The sequence below is a fragment of the Netta rufina genome (genome assembly GCF_964035555.1).
Source record: "Netta rufina genome assembly, chromosome: 2".
NCBI lineage: Eukaryota > Metazoa > Chordata > Aves > Anseriformes > Anatidae > Netta > Netta rufina.
This window is the reverse complement of record NC_140124.1, coordinates 1,225,906-1,241,753: the sequence shown is the minus strand read 5'-3', so window position 1 is coordinate 1,241,753 and position 15,848 is coordinate 1,225,906. Positions and strand designations below refer to the sequence as shown.

The window sequence follows — 15,848 nt, the reverse complement described above, 5'->3', positions numbered from 1 at the left end:
CTGGTGTCTCTTTGTGGTCCTGGGGCCGCCCGTGCAGCTTTGCTGCGTTTCCTGGGATTTTGGGGAGCCAGCCTCATGAACGGGTGTTGAATTTAGAACATTGAACGGCCCCAAAACCCCACCCCACACCCTCCTGGTGCACCGGAGGCACCGACCAGCGCCCGTGGGCGTGGGGCCGGATGCGGGCAGGCACCGGAACGGGCGTAGTGGATGTAGTGCACGCAGTGGATGTAGTGCATGCAGTGTGTGTAGTGCATGCAGTGTGTGTAGTGCGCGCAGTGTGTGTAGTGCGCGCAGTGTGTGTAGTGCACGCAGTGGATGTAGTGCACGCAGTGTGTGTAGTGCACGCAGTGGGTGTAGTGCATGCAGTGGATGTAGTGCACGCAGTGCATGCAGCAGGTGCAGTGCATGCAGTGGATGCAGCAGCTCTACCTCCGGAGGGAAGTGACGCCGCGTGACCGCAGCTGGGGACACCGCGGTGGTCCCGATGGATAAAATCAGGGGGCTCACAGCCCTATGGCGCCCACCCCGCGCCCCCCACCCACCCAAACCCAGCGCCCACCCTTCCCCGTGAGGATGGGTGCTGCAGGGGGCGACCCGAGCACCCCAGGGCGTGGCGCCGAGCCCAAATCCCCACCCCGTGGCCCCCGCTGTCCCCATCCCACCCGTGGGAGGTGGGAGGTGACGGGGCCGGGCCACCCCCACCCCGAGTCCCGTGGGGCGCCTGCGCTGCAGGAAGCCGGGGCGGTGGCGGCGGCAGCAGCGGTGGTGGCGGCGGGGGGGAAGTCGGGCGGCGCCCCGCGTTGGGTGGGCGCAGCATGGCGGAGCAGGAGGGCCCCGAATTCGGCAAGGCCGACTTCGTCCTGCTGGACGAGGTCACCATGGAGCACTTCATGGAGAACCTGCGCCTGCGGTACGGGGTCGGGGATTTGGGGTGGGGATGACTGGATGGAGGAGGATGTGGGCAACGCCCCGCGATGCCGATCCCGTTAGGGCGGTGACGGGGGGCGCCGCCAGCACCGGGAGACCCCAAATCCCTTACGGTGTGGGGAAAGCAGCCCTGGGGGGTGCAAATCCTGTCCGTCCTTATGTGTCTGTGCGTCCATCCCAACCGCGGTGCCCCCGTTTCCTGCCCACACCCCGCAGGAAGAGCCCGCGGTGCCCCGTGGCGGGGTCTCATCCTGCCCCGCCGCCCGCAGGTTCTCGAAGGGCCGCATCTACACCTACATCGGGGAGGTGGTGGTGGCGGTGAACCCGTACCGGCCCATGGGGCTTTACGGCCCCGCCGTGGTGGAGCAGTACCGGGGCCGCGAGCTCTACGAGCGCCCGCCGCACCTCTTCGCCTTGGCCGACGCCGCCTACAAAGCCATGAAACGCCGCGCCAAGGACACCTGCATCGTCATTTCGGGTAAAAAGGGGGCACCCCAAACGGGGGGGGGTCGGGAACCCGTAATCGCCTGCCCTCACCCACCTCCTGCCTCTCTTTCAGGTGAGAGCGGGGCGGGGAAGACGGAGGCCAGCAAGTACATCATGCAGTACATCGCCGCCATCACCAACCCCACCCAGCGCGCCGAGGTGGAGAGGTGAGTCCGGCACCACGTCTCCGTGCAGAGTGGGGTGGTCCCGGGGGGCTCGGTGCCCCTAAGAGGGGTGTTAGGGGGGGTTTTGGGGTCAGCGGGCCGTGTCCTCGCGCCGCGCAGGGTGAAGAACGTGCTGCTCAAGTCCAACTGCGTCCTGGAGGCTTTCGGCAACGCCAAGACCAACCGCAACGACAACTCCAGCCGCTTCGGCAAGTACATGGACATCAACTTCGACTTCAAGGGTGACCCCACAGGCGGCCATATCCATAACTACCTCCTGGAGAAGGTGTGTGGGGCGCGGAGCGCGGGGTGTGGGTATGGGGGCGTGGTGCTGGACCCCCGGCACCCACCCGCTGCTGCCTCTTCCAGTCCCGGATCCTCCAGCAGCAGCCGGGAGAGAGGAACTTCCACTCCTTCTACCAGGTGAGGGGTGGGGTGGGATGGGATTGATATGGGATCAATGGGATGGGTATAGGATGGGATGGGATCAATGGGATAGGATGAGATGGGATGGGATCAATGGGATGGGGATGGAATGGGATGGGGTAGATGGGATGGGATGGGATTGATGGGATAGGATGAGATGGGATGGGATTGATAGGATGAGATGGGATGGGATTGATAGGATGAGATGGGATGGGATCAATGGGATTGATGGGATGGGATTGATGGGATAGGATGAGATGGGACGGGATTAATGGGATGGGATGGGATGGGATTGATGGGATAGGATGAGATGGGATGGGATTGATGGGATGGGATCGATGGGATAGGATGAGATGGGATGGGATCAGTGGGATGGGATGGGACAGGATTGATGGGATGGGATTGATAGGATGGGATGGGATCAATGGGATGGGGATGGGATGGGGTAGATGGGATGGGACGGGACGGGATTGATGGGATAGGATGAGATGGGATGGGATCGATGAGATGGGGTAGATGGGACAGGATGGGATGGGATGGATGAGATGGGATGGGAGTCATGGGATGGGATAGAATGGGATGGGATCCATGGGATGTTACAGGATGGCTGGGATGGGATGGATCAGACATAATATAAAGGATGGGATGAGACAGGTGGGATGAGAGGGGATGGGACGGATGGAATCTATGGGATGGGACGTAATGGATGGGATGGGATGGATGGATAGGAACAGGATGGAAGAGGTGGGATGGGACAGGATGGGTGGGATGGGGATGGGATAGGATGGATAAAACGGGGCAGGTGGGATGAGAGGGGATGGATGGGGTGGGAATGGGATGAAGGGAATCTGTGGGATAGGACGTGATGGATGAGAAGGGATGGATGGGTCAGATTGGATGGGGATGGGTGGGATGGGAAAGGATGGGTGGGATCTATGGGATGAATGGGATGGGATGGGACAGATGGGATGGGATGGGGATGGGATGGATAGGATCTGTGGGATGGATGGGATGGGATGGGGATGGATGGGATGGGGAAGTACAGGACAGGGTGCAACAGTGTGGGGACAAGACTGGGACAGGTCAGGGGACACCAGGCTGGGTGGGATGGGTCCTGTTGCCCCCCAGGGCAGGGTGCTGACACCCCCCCTGCCCCATAGCTGCTGCTGGGAGCCCCTGATGATCTGCTGGCCTCATTGCACCTCTGCCGGGACCCCAGCGCCTACCGCTACACCCGGGAGGGCGCCCAGAGCAGCGTGAGTGGGCTGGGGGTGGGCGGGGGGTGGGCGGGGGTCCCGGGGGTCCCGTTCCTCACCCGCATCCCCCCCAGGCTGGCAGCGACGACGCGGACGGCTTCCGGGCGGTGGAGGAGGCGATGACCATCATCGGCTTCTCCCCGGAGGAGGTGGGCGCCGTGCACCGCATCCTGGCGGCCATCCTGCACCTGGTGAGTGCACCAGTACGGTCCCACATGCACCAGTATGGTCCCATGTGCACCAGTATGGTCCCACGTGCACCAGTATGGTCCCACGTGCACCAGTATGGTCCCACGTGCACCAGTATGGTTCCACACACACCAGTACAGTCCCAGACACACCAGTACAGTCACAGACACACCAGTATGGTCCCACGTGGACCAGTATGGTCCCAGACGCCCCACTATGATCCTGTGCACATCAGTCTGGTCCCATGTGCACCAGTCTGGTCCCACGTGCACCAGTATGGTCCTACATGCACTGGTATGGTCCCAGACGCACCAGTATAGTCCTGTGCACACCGGTATGGTCCCATATGCGCCACTATGATCCTGTGCACACCAGTCTGGTCCCACTTGCACCAGTATGGTCCCACTCGCACCAGTATGGTCCCACATGCACCGGTATGGTCCCACATGCACCAGTATGGTCCTGTGCACACCAGTATGGTCCCACGTGCACCAGTATGGTCCTGTGCACACCAATATGGTCCCACATGCACCAGTATGGTCCTGTGTAGACCCGTATGGTCCCACGTGCACTAGTATGGTCCTATACACGCCACTATGATCCTGTGCACACCAGTATGGTCCCAGATGCACCAGTATGGTCCCATGTGCACTATTATGGTTCCGTGCACACCAGTATGGTCCCATGTGCACCACTATGATCCTGTGCACACCAGTCTGGTCCTACACGCACCAGTACGGTCCTGTCACACCAGTATGGTCCCAGACACACCAGTATAGTCCTGTGCACACCAGTATGACCCCACACACACCACTCCGATCCTGTGCACACCAGTACGACCCCACACCCACCCGTACGGCCCCGTGCCCACCAACACAACCCCACGCCGCCCAGCCCGGCCCAGCCCCACCATCACAGCCCCAGTTCCACCCAGTACAGCCCAGTATCCGCAGGGCAACGTGCGCTTCGTGGCGGAGGGCGAGGAGGCGGCGCTGGAGGCCCCGGAGCAGCTGCAGGCGCTGGCCCAGCTGACGGCCACGGCCCCCGAGCAGCTCCGCAAGGCGCTGCTGGCCCGCACGGTGGCCACGGGCGGCGGGGAGCTGATCGAGAAGGGCCACAGCCCCACCGAGGCCGCCTACGGCAGGGACGCCTGCGCCAAGGTGAGGTGGGAAACGGGAAAACCCCACCGCCGGGGTCCCCGAGTGCACACCGAGACCCCCAAATCCGTCCCCAGGCCGTCTACGAGCGGCTCTTCAGCTGGATCGTGGGGCGCATCAACGCCGGCATCGCGGCGCGGGGCTACGACGCGCGGCTGCACGGCAAGGGCACGGTGATCGGCGTCCTCGATATCTACGGGTTCGAGATCTTCGACACCAACAGGTGACGTGGTCCCCGTGGAAGGGGGGGGGGGGACAGGGACGTGGGGGAGAGGTGGGATGGGGATGGGGGAGAACCCGGAGGGGATGTGGGGGAGTGGGGATGGGAGGGATGAGGAGGGGACAGATGGGGAGGACCAGGAGAGGACAGGGGACATCTGGGGGGGACTGGGGATGGGGAGGACAAGGAGGGGACAGGGGACATTTGGGGTGACAAATGGAAGGGATTGGGGATGGGGAGGACCAGGAGGGGACAGGGGACACCTGGGGGGGACTAGGGATGGGATTGGGGATGGGGAGGACCAGGAAGGGACAGGGGACATCTGGGGGGGACTGGGGATGGGATTGGGGATGGGGAGGACCAGGAGGGGACAGGGGACATTTGGGGTGACAAATGGAAGGGACTGGGGATGGGGAGGACAAGGAGGGGACAGGGGACACCTGGGAGGGACTGGGGATGGGATTGGGGATGGGGAGGACCAGGAGGGGACAGGGGACATCTGGGGGGGACAAATGGAAGGGATTGGGGATGGGGAGGGCAAGGAGGGGACAGGGGACACCTGGGAGGGACTGGGGATGGGATTGGGGATGGGGAGGACCAGGAGGGGACAGGAGACACCTCAGGGGGACACGTGGATGGGATTGGGGACGGGAAGGGGACGTGGAAGGGATGGGATTCGGGAGGGGCGCGTGGAGGGGACAGGGCTCAGAGGGACACCTGGAGGGGATGTCACCTAGCAGGGACACCAAGAGGGACAGCAGCAGGGCCGTGAGCTCGGGGGGCCGGGTGACCGTGGCCGTCCTGACCCCCCCCCCGGGCTCAGCTTCGAGCAGTTCTGCATCAACTACTGCAACGAGAAGCTGCAGCAGCTCTTCATCGAGCTCATCCTGCGGCAGGAGCAGGCCGAGTACCAGCGCGAGGGCATCGCCTGGCAGAAGGTGAGCGCGCACGGGGCCGGCATCACCCGGCGGGGGGGGGAGATTTTTTGGGGTGCTGGGAGACGGGAGGTGATTTTTGGGGACGCGTTGCCTTCCTCCTTAGATCGAGTACTTCAGCAACGAGCCCATCGTGGAGCTGGTGGAGCAGCCCCACCGTGGCATCCTGGCGCTGCTGGATGAGGCTTGCTTGGCCGTGGGGACGGTCACCGACGCGCTCTTCCTGGCCTCCATGGACACCCGCCTGGGTCGCCACCCCCACTACAGCAGCCGCAAGGTGCTTTTGGGGCTGGGGGGAGCAAAAGGGGGGCCCGTGGGCTGGGGTTGACACCCTCTTTGCCCCCCCAGCTCTGCCCCACAGACAAGACCATGGAGTTCAACCGCGACTTCCGCATCAAGCACTACGCCGGAGATGTCACGTATGGGGGCTGGGGGGCACCACGAAGAAACCCTGGGGGGGTCTTGGGGCTGTGGAGGAGTTTGAGAGGGCATGGGGGAACATTTGGGGTCATGGTGGGGCTGTGGGGGCTCTTGGGGGGTCCATGGTTGGCCGTGGGGCCGTGGAGAACCACAGCGGGCCATGGGGTTTTGGTGTCGTTTGGAGATTTGGGGGTTTGGGGGGGCACCCATGGGGGGCCGTGGGGTTTTGGGGAACCATGGGGGGCCATGGGGATGTAGGGAACCACGAAAAAACCCTGGGGGGGTCTTGGGGCCATGGAGGACTTTGAGAAGGCATGGGGGAACATTTGGGGTCATGGTGGGGATGTGGGGGCTCTTGGGGTGTCCGTGGTTGGCCATGGAGAACCACAGCGGGCCATGGGGTGCTTTGTGGGGTTTTGGTGTCATTTGGGGACTTGGGGGTGTGGGTGGCCACTGGGGACTGTGGGCATCCATGGTGGACTGTGGGGAACTACCAAAAACCCATGTGGGGGTCTTGGGGCCACAGAGGACTTTGAGAGGGCATGGGGGAACATTTGGGGTCATGGCGGGGCTGTGGGGGCTCTTGTGGGGTGTCCATGGTCCATTATCCCTGCCCCCCCAGCACGGTGTCCCCGTCCCGCAGGTACTCGGTGGAGGGCTTCCTGGACAAGAACAAGGACACGCTCTTCCAGGACTTCAAGCGGCTGCTCTACAACAGGTTGGGGACAGCGAGGGGCTGGGGACACAGCCAGGGGACGCTGCCACGGGGCGGGAGGTGGCAGAGGAGCCCGGTGTCACCAGCCCCACGCCGCCACCGTCCCCAGCGCCGACCCCGTGCTGCGTGCCATGTGGCCCGACGGCGAGCAGAGCATCACCGAGGTCACCAAGCGCCCGCTGACGGCCGCCACCCTCTTCAAGAACTCCATCGTGGCCCTGGTGGAGAACCTGGCCTCCAAGGTACCAGCTGGCCACGTCCCTACGTGTCCCCAAGCCAGCCTGGTGCGACCCCAAATCAGCTAAAAGTGTCCCCAAGCCACTGGGACGCGCTCCCGAGGCGTGTCCCCAAGCCGGGTGGGCTCCCTAAATCCTTAAATCCAGCTGTGCGTGTCCCCGAGGCGCGTCCCTATATGGCCAAGGTGTCCCTGTGCAGCCAGACACGGCCCCAAACTGTCCCTGAGCCACGTGGGGTTGTCCCCGAGCCACCAAACTCTCCTGTCCCCACGCCAGCCCCAAGGTTTGGGGCCACGCGGGCGCGGGGAGCGCGCCAAGCTGTGCGGGGACAGGGGAACGGGGCCACCCCCTGTTCCCCTATAACCAGCCCCTCCTTAGGAGCCCTACTACGTGCGCTGCATCAAGCCCAACGACCAGAAGTCGCCCACGCTCTTCGACGAGGAGCGCTGCCGCCACCAGGTCGCCTACCTGGGGCTGCTGGAGAACGTGCGGGTGCGCCGCGCCGGCTTCGCCTACCGCCAGCCCTACGACCGCTTCCTGCTGCGGTACGGCCCCGACGACCCACGACGGGGGGTCCTCAGCAGCCCCCGTGCCTCGTCCCGCTCACCCTTTCTCCCCTTTTACACCCCCCCCAAGGTACAAGATGACGTGCGAGTACACGTGGCCCAACCACCTGATGGCCACCGACCGCGAGGCGGCGCAAGCCCTGCTGGAGCAGCACGGCTTCCAGGACGACGTGGCTTATGGGCACAGCAAGGTCTTCATCCGCACGCCCCGCACCCTCTTCTGCCTCGAGCAGGAGCGGGCGCAGCTCATCCCCATCATCGTGCTGCTGCTGCAGAAGGTGGGGTGGCGTGGGGGTGACATCGGGGTGACATCGGGGTGACACGGGGCAGGAATCGGGTTTGGCGCAAGGAGTGGGTTTTTTGGACCCTCAGGCTGATGGGGCCAGCTCCGGGCTGCCCCAAACACACCTGGGGGGGGTCAGGGGACGCATCCAGCCCCGCAGCACATTTTGGGGCAGGGGCAGCACTTTGGGGACCGCCCCCGCTGAGCCTCGCGCTGCAGGGCTCGGAGCCTGGCACCGTGCTCCTGGCACCCCCACCTCACATCCACGGACGGGGACAACGACGGGGAGGGTCCCCACCGCTGCCACACACCCCGGAGGCGGTGACACGACCACCTAGGTCCCCAAATCCCCCCCGAGGGTGGCATTTTGGCGGGGACAAAGCACCGGCTGCTCTCTTCCAGGCGTGGCGCGGCGCCCTGGCCCGCCGGCGGTGCCGCTACCTGCGCGCCGCCTACACCATCATGAGCTACTACAAGAGGCACAAGGTGAAGGCGTACCTGCGGGAGCTGCTGCGGCGCTTCCAGGGGGTCCGTGCCATGCCCGATTTCGGCAAGAGCCTGGCCTGGCCCGTGCCGCCGGCCGTGCTGGAGCGCTTCCAGGAGAACAGCCAGCAGCTCTTCCGCAGGTGCCAGCAACGCGCGGGGGTGCGTGGCGAGCGGGGGCCGCGCTGGGGATGCGGTGGTCGTGGTGTTTGAGCGCCCCGTGCGCCCCCCACCCCGCAGGTGGAGAGCGAGGCAGATCGTCAAGAACATCCCCCCCTCGGACATGGCGCAGATCCGGGCCAAGGTGGCCGCTATGGAGGTGCTGCAGGGGCTGCGGAAGGATTGGGGGTGCCAGCGGGGCTGGGCGCGGGACTATCTGTCCTCGGTAAGGGCACGGCGTGGATGGCGGGACCCCAAAATCCCACCCCAACCCGCTGCACACCCCCTTCCCGACCACCCTACACCGCCTTCCCCGCAGGCCAGCGAGAACCCCGGGCTGGCGCTGCCCTTCGCCCGCCGCGTGCAAGCTCTGCGGGACAAGGTGCACTTCGGCTCCGTCCTCTTCTCCGGACACGTCCGTAAGGTGAGGGGCTCTGCGGGGCCGGCGTGTCCCCGTCGGTGTCCCCCTTTGTCACCCCCCACACACACACCTCACTCGTCCCTGCCCCGCAGATCAACCGCTTCAACAAGAGCCGCGACCGCGCCATCCTCATCACCGACCAGCACCTCTACAAGCTGGAGCCCCGGCAGCAGTACCGGGTGATGCGGGCGCTGCCCCTCAGCACCGTGAGTGTCCCCAGCACCGGGTGGCACCGGGGTGGCCGTCCTGGCCGCCCCTGTCCCCTCCAATGTCCCCGTGTCCCAGCCACGTGGGTAGATCCCCGGGATGGGGGCGGCACGCTGTCCCCGTCGCGGTGCCGTGGCACCACCGCGGTGCCGTGACTCCCTCGTGGTGTCGTGACACCCTCGTGGTGCTGTGACACTCTTGTGACACCCCGCAGGTGACAGGGCTGAGCGTGACGAGCTGCCAGGCGCAGCTGGTGGTCTTCCACACGCAGAGCCACGACGACCTGGCCGTCTGCCTGCACAAGACGCAGCCGCCGGGGGACAACCGGGTGGGCGAGCTGGTGGGCGTCCTGCTGGAGCACTGCCGAGCGTGAGTAGGGCCGGGGACAGCCTTCTGGGGTGGGGGGCAACCCCCCTAAAACGCCCCCGTGGCCGAGCACTGAGGTCGTGCCCTTGCAGGACCAAGAGGGAGCTGCAGGTCCGCGTCTCCGACTGCATCCAGCTGAGCCTGCGCGGGCGCAAGAGGCTGCTGACCGTGGAGAAGAAGCCGGGCCTGGCCAGCCCCGATTTCCGCAAGAGCCGCGATGGTTTCGTCCTCTACTGGCCCGAAAGATGAGGGGGTGGCCGCCCTGAGTGTCCCCCCTCACCCTCAAGCACTGCCACCGGCGCCGCGGTGGCCCCCCTGCGTGGGGTCGGGGGCACAGCAGCGTCCTCGTCCCTGCCCCGTGCTCCGTCCTGCTGGCACGTGCCCAGGAGCCTCCCCCAGCCCCGTGCGCCCCCCGTCCTGTGTCCCCCCCCTTCCCCTGGGCGATGCCAAAGCCTCTGAGTGCACTGGGAATAAAGAGAGCTGGCTGGGAGCGTGGGTGTGAGCGTGTCTGGGACATCCCAGCCTTCTTTTCACGGTGCAGCCCCAAACTGGGGGGCACTGGAACCCGTGGGGACCCCTGTGGCCCAGGTCCTGATGTCCCTAACACTTGGGGTCCTTGTGCCCCTGTGTCCTGCTGCCTCTGGGTCCCCACATCCGTGTGTGTGCTGGGTACTGGGGTCAGTGCATCACATTTGTTGCGTGCCGGGTGTTTTCTGAGGGTTGGGGGGTTGTTGTGTCACTGCACAACCGCTTCTTGCACCACCGGGGCCGTGCTGGATTGCTTCTTCCTGGTACCCTGTTGCTTAATAAGGTGGTAAGTGGGTGATTTTCGCCCTAACCGTGCTGCAGGGCTGCTGTGAAAACAACAGCACGAAGCTTGGGGCTGCTCAGTTGGTTTGGCTTCGTCTCCAGCTCCATGCCAGGGACGTGCCCGGGGCGTTTCGGGGACGGTTGTGGATTTGGGGACACGCAGGGACAGAGCAGGGCAATTCCTCCCAGGAAATGTCCTCGTCCCCTGCATCGGTGCCTTTCTGCCGGCACAAACCCTGCCGAGTCCTTCCCTGCAAAGCAGTGGCCGCGGTGCCAGCAGCCCCCAGCACGGGGGTCCAGAGGGCAGCTGCTTTTTTTGGGACCCTTCCTTGAGTCCCCGCGGGAGGTGCTGGCACTGCCTGCGCCCTGCGTGCCATCCCGCTGACACAAGGGCCGTGCTTTGGGCTGCTTCCCTCACCGCTTTCGCTTCCTGGAGGTTGCGAGCAGCAAGCACAGGACGTGCAGGAAGGTACGGGAGGGAGGCCAGGGGCTGCGAGGCCCCGTGCCGGTGGGGAGGGCTCCGAGGGGGCCTGGGGACCTGGCACAGGGCAGCGGGGCAGGGAAGTGGCTCTTCCCCCTGTCCCCTCCTCTCTCTTTCCCCTCTCCCCACTCCTCGCTCCCCATGCTCGGCGTGGGCACAGCCCCAGCTCGGGGGAGCCCTTGGGCACCGTGCTCAGCCCCACGCGGGGCCCCGGCTGCACGAGTGTCACCGCCCCGAGGGTCCCTGCCACCACCCGAGGGTCCCTGCCACCACGCTGCCTTCCCCCCCCCACGATCCTGCGCACGCTGAGGCTGCCTCGCTGCTCTGTCTCCCCGCAGCACCTCGCAGCTCCGGCTTTTATTTTCATTTTCGGTTCCTCGCTGCTGTCCGTGCACCCAGCTGCAGCCCCCGAGCCCTTTGCACAGCGGGGGCACACAGAGGCTTCGAAACCATCCCCGCTTTTCATGAAAATCCCTTCTGGGTGTCTGCTTTTGTCTCCGCAGCGTGGCCGTGGCCATCCAGCGTGTCCACGTGCTGCCCGGGGTCGGCGGGGGCTTGGAGATGAGGCTGATCCTGGCCGGGAAGGCTGGTGGGGGGAAAAGCGCCACGGGGAACACCCTCCTCGGGAAGCGTGTCTTTGAGTCCAAGCTGTCCACCCAGCCAGTGACCGTGAGGTGTGCGAGAGCACAGGGGCACTGGGATGGCGAGGACTTCACGGTGGTTGACACGGCCGACATTTTCAACCCCGAAGGTACAAGCAGTGAGGTGCGCCAAGAAATTATTCAGTGCATCAGCCTGTCCTCCCCGGGCCCCCACGCGCTGCTGCTGGTGACCCAGCTGGGCCGATTCACCAAGGAGGACGAGGAGGCCGCAGAGAGACTGCAGGACATCTTTGGAGCTGATGTTCTGGGGCACACGATCGTCATATTCACCCGTGCGGAAGAGCTGGGGGAGAGATCTCTGCACGACTACGTGTCCTGTACTGACAACAAAGCTCTCCGTGAGCTGATCAAGAGGTGTGGGAACAGGTACTGCGGCTTCAACAACCGGGCAACTGGAGCCGAACGGGACCAGCAGGTCACAGAGCTGATGGGGATGGTCCGCTGCATGGTGCGGGTGAATGGGAACTGGTACTACAGCAATGAGATGTACCTGGAGCCCATTTTAACAGAAGAGAAGGTGGAGTATCACATGGAGAGGTACAGAGCAGGCAGGATGAAGAAGGAGCAGTCCGGCTGCAGGACAGTTGTCGTGGTTTGTGGGCTGATTGTCCTCACCGTGGCGATTTCCTTGGGTTACTATATCACACGGGTGCGAGGAGTGCCAGCACCACGGAACCGCTGAAGGCCTGGGGCTGGAGGCACCTCTGGACACCGCTCCAGCTGCCCAGGACCGTGTCCACTGGGTGTTGGACATCTCCAGGGATGGAGACCCCAGCACCGCTCTGGGCAGCCTGTGCCAGCGCTCAGACACCCGCACAGCAAAAAAAGACTTTCCTGATGTCTCAGCGGGCGTCCTTGTGCCTCCAGCAGTGCCCGTGCTCTTGTGTCCTGGCTCTGGGCACCCCACCAGGCGTTCACACACACAGACGGGATCCCCAAGTCCTGGTGCAATGGAACCAACTCTCCCTTGGAAAAGAAGAGGAATTGTCTATTTTTATTGAGCTTCCCTTTATCAGGTATCATTTACGTAGCACAGGACAAAAATTGTGGTTAACTTCTAACCCAGGCTCCCTTTGTTCAGGGACAGAATGCTCCTTCTGGGAGAAACCAAGGAAAGTTGCCGATAGCAAGTAGCCTGAGGTTGTGCTTCGGTGACATGTGGCCATCGATGGATCAAAGGGGTTAGGGTGCTTCATCGGGGAACACCACCAAGGACCCCCAAAAAAAGGAAGGCATGTACAGACGGGCCCTAAAAGGAGCCATTAAGAATGGTGCCACATGAGCACAAAACTCAGGTAGATCAGAATGAATTTGTATTAGATCGCTGAATAGTCATGAATTTCATATCTCCATGGAGCCAGGAAGTCGACATCGGCTGTGCTTGATCTGTGGAAACTGCACCGAGCTCTGAGGCCTGAATAAAAGCAATATCTCTCCCAAGTGCGTGCGAATTGGCTTATTGCACACCGGGTAAAGGAGCCACTTTTTCGGACAACAGCAGCACCTCGTTGTCCTTGGCTGAGCAATCGACTTGGGTGCCCACGTCCACCTGCACATGGAGTGCTCTGAAGCATTACTGGTGTCAAAAAAAGGCCAGGAATGTCAACAACTGGTCTCTCATGAAAGACCTGTTGGCTTTTTTGTAGTCCTGGGTTACCGAGCTGGGTAATGGTATAGATATGTGGGAAACAAAGCTGTGTTTTTGCAACAGAAGGTGGTTTTGCAGTGGAAAATTCCACTAACCTTGCGTATTCAAAAGTGATTGTGCAGGCATGACAGTGGGGAGTACGTTAAGAAGATAAAGGGAAGGTCCCACTGTCCCAGAATAAGGAGGATAGCTCAGAAAAACAGGATGAGCAGCATGAAAGCAGTAAAAACAAAAATCACGAGCCCTCTAGTCACAAAAGAAGAAGGGGAAAAAAAAAAAAAAAAGAAAAAAAAAGGAGAAATTAATGGTTGGTTAAATTAAACTGTACCTATAAGGTATAGAAGTGTATAGGTACATAAGGTATAGGTCTATAAGGTATAAGTATAGTATATAAGGTATAAGTATAGGTATATAAGGTATAGCTAGTGAGGAAATGGGAGAAATCAGGTGTCGGGTCATAGGGGATATAGGGTTATGATAAACTTTTACTGTGCGCTCCTGCTTGCATTGTAATTGTGAATAAAATAGCTTCACAAAAGACCCTGTATGGAAAAAAAAAAATAAAAAAAAAATTAGTGAGATTTTCTCACACAATGGCCAGGCAGAAGGAAGATCTGAGCAGAGACAGAGAAATTTCAGCTTGGAGCATGTCTCTGGGTTGGGGACAACCCTATCCCAGGTCCGAAGCAAACCCAAAGCTTGGAAAAAGAGCTCCAAGGAGCCTAAATTAGTGCCCTGACATCTTTGGAATGATCAGGGAGATGTGGTGGGACAAATCCCATGGCTGGTGTGCTGCGATGAGGCTGGGGAGATGAGGAGGGGAGGTTGCCCTTCATGTGAGAGAGCAGCTGGAGTGCATGGGGGAAGATGAGGAGCTCACTGAGACCTTAAGATTAAGATTTAATCAGACCACTGATTAAAAGCAGAACAGGAAAAGGTGACACTAGGGTGTGCATCTGCTACAGGAAGAGCGAGCAGCTGTGGCCCTCTACCGACAGAAAGAGCAGCCTCCTGCTCACAGACCCTGCTCATGGGGGGCTTCAGCCCTGTAAGAGGGGATAGCACAGCAGGACACAATCCAGGAGGATCCTGGAGCACATCTGTGATTTTTTTTTTTAATCCTTTTTTTTTTATCCTTTATTTATTTATTTATTTATTATTATTATTATTATTCTCCAAGTGATAGAGCAGCCAACAAGGAAAGATGCTCTGATGGACCTCATGCTCACCAGCAACGTGGGCTTGCTGGGAATGGGGAGGTCAAAGGCAGGCTTGGCTGCAGGGAGCGTGAGATGGTGGAGTTCAGGATCCTAAAGGCAGGGAGAAGGGTGAAAAGCAAACACATAACCAACCCTGGGCTTCAGGAGAGCAGAATTTGGCCTCTTCACAGATCTGCTTGGAAGAACCCAATCCTGTGGGATAAGGCCCTGCAGAGAAGAGGGCCCAAGAAAGCTGGTTAATATTTGAGGATCAAATATTTGAGGTAGTGGGGGCTGCAGGGGGAGGGCTCTGTGAGCAGAGCCCAGAAGGGGGACCCATGCTGGAGCAGTGTGCTCCTAAAGGATGGACCCCATGGTACGGACCCATATCGCAGCAGCTCTTGAGGAGCTGCAGTCTGAATCACACTCAAAATGTAAATAATATGTGACATACATGACTTTTTTTTTTTTCCTGGAAACACCACTAATACCGGACCAGCACTGCAATAACCAAAATGAGTCTGGGAGAAGAGTCTCGGCTGAGAAAACTGGGGGTGTTTAGAAAACACACATCTGAAATTTGAAAATGTTCAGAGGAAAGAGAAGTGGAAAGTGTGTGTGACAGTAAGGGTCTGGTTTTGGTTAGCAGAAGTGGAAGCCACCCTCACTGAACATCGCTGGTATGGCAGCTTTAAAGGCTGCTCACCAGAGCTCCCAGCACACTGTGGCTGATGTAATCCTCACACTGCTCTATAATACGACCTTGATATCGGTCAGTTATCTCTAGAAACGTATGGAAGGAAGCTCTGAAGAGAAAAGCAGGGGTGTGTGGGGGAGCGATAGTGACCACAGCTGCTGCAAGAGCAGCCAAACCCGTCTTGGTACTGAAGAAAACCAGAGGATGCCTCATTGCCGGCAATCCAAATATTCCAGACTTCAGGAGCAAGGGCTTCCTCATTGTGGAGGATTTTTGGTGCTTTTCTTTGGCCACAAGAGCTGTGAATTTGGCTCCGCACACCATCAGAGTAATACAAAGGTTTTCTGGTGTGGCAGTTGCTGGCAACAGCCGGGATGGAGCCTTGGTGCGACAGCAGCACCCCGAGGAAATACAGGGAAAAAGAGGGCAGCGCTGGACCTGCAGCCGCTGTCACATCCCTGACCGGTGCCAGCCCACTGGGTGTGCCCAGCATCGTGACTACAGGCACATTGTTGAGAGTGGTGGTGAAATTCACCTTTGTGTTGTGAGTCAGAGGTAATTGCTGCACTCCGGTGAGCCTAATTGGTCAAGTGATTTGTTGCACTCTGCTCGATGGAAATTCCGTGCCGTTTCCAAACACTTCAAATGGGTACATTCTGCACTAAATCCCCCCAAAGCCTGAGAGGAGGTGGTCAGAGTGCATCGGATCCCTGCTCGCCACCCTTCCCGGGT

At 61.0% G+C, this 15,848-nt stretch overlaps 2 protein-coding genes across 2 annotated transcripts; both read left to right on the top strand.

Annotated features, from left to right (window-relative positions):
- Positions 1-818: 818 nt before the first annotated feature.
- MYO1G (myosin IG) lies at positions 819-10,109 on the top strand (the record flags this gene model as incomplete). The annotated part of the gene is made up of 22 exons (XM_084306726.1): positions 819-913; positions 1,200-1,408; positions 1,490-1,583; positions 1,701-1,866; positions 1,950-2,003; positions 3,167-3,262; positions 3,337-3,453; positions 4,405-4,611; positions 4,686-4,831; positions 5,652-5,766; positions 5,870-6,040; positions 6,112-6,182; positions 6,827-6,901; positions 7,008-7,140; positions 7,513-7,679; positions 7,771-7,978; positions 8,386-8,609; positions 8,707-8,851; positions 8,945-9,049; positions 9,139-9,252; positions 9,468-9,622; positions 9,712-10,109. 22 exons carry the CDS (start codon positions 819-821, stop codon positions 9,866-9,868), a joined length of 3,024 nt encoding a protein of 1,007 aa, XP_084162852.1. The 3' UTR covers positions 9,869-10,109.
- A 782-nt stretch (positions 10,110-10,891) lies between these two features.
- On the top strand, positions 10,892-12,928 carry LOC311207008 (GTPase IMAP family member 1-like). Its single transcript, XM_084282863.1, has 2 exons — positions 10,892-10,898; positions 11,414-12,928. The coding sequence occupies exon 2, from the start codon at positions 11,472-11,474 to the stop codon at positions 12,252-12,254; it is 783 nt and encodes a 260-aa protein (XP_084138989.1). The 5' UTR covers positions 10,892-10,898; positions 11,414-11,471; the 3' UTR covers positions 12,255-12,928.
- Positions 12,929-15,848: the final 2,920 nt, after the last annotated feature.